Source organism: Aristolochia californica, unplaced genomic scaffold (assembly GCF_029961685.1).
Source record: "Aristolochia californica isolate CCGP_79_NKW_82.1479 unplaced genomic scaffold, dmAriCali1.0.hap1 SCAF_8, whole genome shotgun sequence".
In the NCBI taxonomy this organism is placed as follows: Eukaryota; Viridiplantae; Streptophyta; class Magnoliopsida; order Piperales; family Aristolochiaceae; genus Aristolochia; species Aristolochia californica.
In genome coordinates, this window is record NW_027182279.1 from 7,880,258 (window position 1) to 7,883,466 (window position 3,209).

The window sequence follows — 3,209 nt, forward strand, 5'->3', positions numbered from 1 at the left end:
ATATCTTAGCTTGATCAACTCCAAATATGTAAACGAACGTCGTCCACATGTCCCTTCAGCAGGGAGCATCATAGACAAGAAACTAGTCAGGTTGACCAAACTAGAATATGTATTTTTACAAAAACAGAAATGGGCAGATGGAAACGTACCGGATGAGTACTTGTGACTTTAACTTTTGTGAGCTTACATGTGAAAGCTTCTTCAAGAAATTCTGTTAGAGATGCAACTCGTAGTCAAGCTCATAATGGGTGAGCAGTAGGGTTGCTTCATTTATGGAGGAGACATCATTGAAAATAGGGTTGTCACAAACTTGACCCTTGTACTGAAGATTCTTCAGGTTTGGTGTTCTTATCTCCATCTCTTCAACATCGAAACATGACTCCAATGTTAATATCTTCAATTGAAGATGATCAATCTTTACTGACTTCAGGAAGTCACAGTAACTCATAGTTAAGTCCTCAAGAAGAGGGGACCTACGAATTATCTCACATAATTGAACACCATTAATTGTCACACCATAGAGAACAACACTTCATAGGGCTTTGAAACCCTTGAAATCATGTGGAGGCTCTAGTATGCACCAAGTTAAGTCGAGAGATGATATTGATAGACAAGAGGACAAAGAGTTTGGCATTCTGAATTTATTCATCCCCACTTGATATCATCATCATCTGTCGAGTCAGAGTGCCTTACATTTCCACTCAAATCAAGCACAAGCTCTCCAACTCCTTTAACTTTGAAAAACTCAATCCACTCTATGAGATCGGATGAGTATCTGTCACCGGGACAAAAGAACATGCGAAATTTCATAACCTTGTCTAGAGTATGGAGCTGTAAAAGTTGGTGGACAGCTTGTACATAATGTGTCTTCTTTAAATTTGTTGTGAATTCCTCATCGAAGTCTATAATAGTTGTGTATATCCATAAGGGTTTCCACAGGTTTATCCATTGCCTAGATAGAATTGAAGTCTTCACTGCACACTTCAATGGAAGAAAAGAGAGTATAAGATGAATTATATTTTCTGGTAGCTTGCTAATATTGTCTTTCTTCTCAGTGAAGGTTCTTTTATGCTGAAAGTCCATTGAGTGACCTTCTGTTTGTTATGCACTGCTGTTTGTGACCTGAAATAATAAAAAACGTATTAATTATGCTTCGAAAGGTATTTTTTGGATAAAAAATTGCAAAAATATATTTGAAAGCTTTTTTTTCGACAAAACAATTATACATATATCAACTGCATTAGAAGGAAATAATTTGTCCACTTGTTCACTTAGGGATTAATTATGAATGAATCCCGTTAAAGAGATTAATCATTGCTTTTTGTTTCAAAGGCTCTACAAATGCCAATCACAACTACCACCTATGATTAGTCGCAACCCCAGTTCATGTGGAACAATGCTTTGATATTCAATGATACCTATTGTGGGAGAAATAAGGGGTTTTTCAATTTTTTTCATTTCATTATTTGGAATAGATGGCATTCCAGAGAAAAATATCTCTACGTGGATAAAGACTTTTGTATTTGTATTTTTTTTATATTTTTTTCTGACAGTTACAAATGTTTCCATCAATTTAAACTAAAAGAACAAAATTTAGCAAGAAGTTCAAGAATTGCTACTTGATTTGGGAAATCTTAAGATTCAAAATTTAAAGTATCAAGATCTAACATAATAATAAAATAAGAAATTAAAAATAAGAACAACATAAAAATGGTTTATATAACAATTTATGAAGAAATGTCATCAGGATCATTTTGTTTGTAGATACTAATTTTCAGCTTTATGGCTATTTTCCATTTCTTGTGCCTTAAACAACTTTGTTGATGTGAAAATTGGATAAGGTTGGAAAGAGAAGCTACAAAATAAAGTTTGTCATTACTAATTGATGCACAATTATTTTGTGTAACTAACGCCAAATAAGAATACCATAAGTATGGGAAATGTGTTTTTTTTTTAGCAAAGATATGATGTTACAAAAAGGAAACAACAAAAAGTTGACATAGTGGGTAAGATCAAGTATGTTTTGGTATTTGCTAACATATCAAATAATATTCGATCTGATACATACTGTCTGCACCATGTGTTGCACTTTATAAGACATGTATAATCTTTTAGGGCTCTACGATACCATATATCCAATACGTCCCATTTGATATGTTATATGTCTTGGTGATATAGGCATCCTTGGGTAAGTGGACCAAATTAAGGAAATCCAAAACAATTTAAAAGTGCTTGAGGAAAGATAAGATTATGTTCACATAAAAAATAATTAAAAGATAAAAAGAGGCAAGCATAGCTTTGACCAAGAGAAGTAAACCAAAATATGCATATGAGTTCTAGTAAAATCACAAAAGTTAAGCGTAATAAGTTCTTATTGGAATCAAAATGTGAGGAGCACGATTATGTCAAGATTTAAAAGACAAGATTTGGGAGAAATCTCATCATGGAGGCACAAAGAAGCTTTATGTCCATGACAAACGAGGTGATAAGGAGAGGTTTCAACTCAATATGGTCACAATAAACTTTGTTTAAAGGGTGCATCTTTTCACAATTAGATTATTGTCTATTTCATATTTATGATAAGATGATTCTTGAGGCATTATATCCTCGTGTTAAGTTATTTTATAGTGTTTACATGTTCATAATTAGCTTTAAAATATCTTAATGCAATTAGATCTACAGGGGGAATCAACTAGGGGTCTTAGCTTATTTCTTTATTATTTAAGTGCCTTATCTTTGAGTATATTTTTGTTACCACAATTAGTTATCAATGGGAATAGTAATGCTTCTACTAACATTTTTACTTAAAAAGGACACAACATGCATTCAATTTTTAACGAAGGGAAGTGAGTAGTAGGCAAGAGGAAAATGGAGTTGGTACAATCTATTAGGTCCAATGAGGGATAAATCTTAGGGGGGGGGGGGGGGGGGGGTGGTGGTGGGGTGTTGGGCGTTCATGCCACTAAATTGACAACAACAATTAACTTACAAAAATTCATCTTCACTTAGATTTACAATCACAAACTAGGCACACAATCTAGACCATTAAAGGGGTTTCTAGTAGCAAAGTAGACTACACGAGCCTAGAGCTTCACAAGGATTTATAATAACTTATTAGGTACTAGCCTAGACTTAAGAATGAGAGTTTCAAGAGTGCTTGGCTACATGACTTATATCACACAATCATAGTAGCAATGCTTCACAACATT

General features: G+C 33.7%; 1 protein-coding gene across 1 annotated transcript; it reads right to left on the reverse strand.

Moving 5' to 3' along the window:
* Nucleotides 1-214: 214 nt before the first annotated feature.
* LOC137938257 (F-box/LRR-repeat protein At3g03360-like) lies at nt 215-1,083 on the reverse strand. The gene is made up of 2 exons (XM_068783245.1): nt 656-1,083; nt 215-530 (listed from the first exon to the last, which is right to left on the reverse strand). The coding sequence occupies exons 1-2, from the start codon at nt 1,081-1,083 to the stop codon at nt 215-217; spliced, it is 744 nt and encodes a 247-aa protein (XP_068639346.1).
* Nucleotides 1,084-3,209: the final 2,126 nt, after the last annotated feature.

What these genes read in the sequence shown, in the direction of transcription:
- LOC137938257 (XM_068783245.1), bottom strand. Translation starts at nt 1,083, where the DNA reads ATGGACTTTCAGCATAAAAGAACCTTCACTGAGAAGAAAGACAATATT. An exon ending in ACAGATGATGATGATATCAA is followed by an intron (nt 531 to 655) that starts GTGGGGATGAAT and finishes AGCCCTATGAAG; the next exon opens with TGTTGTTCTCTATGGTGTGA.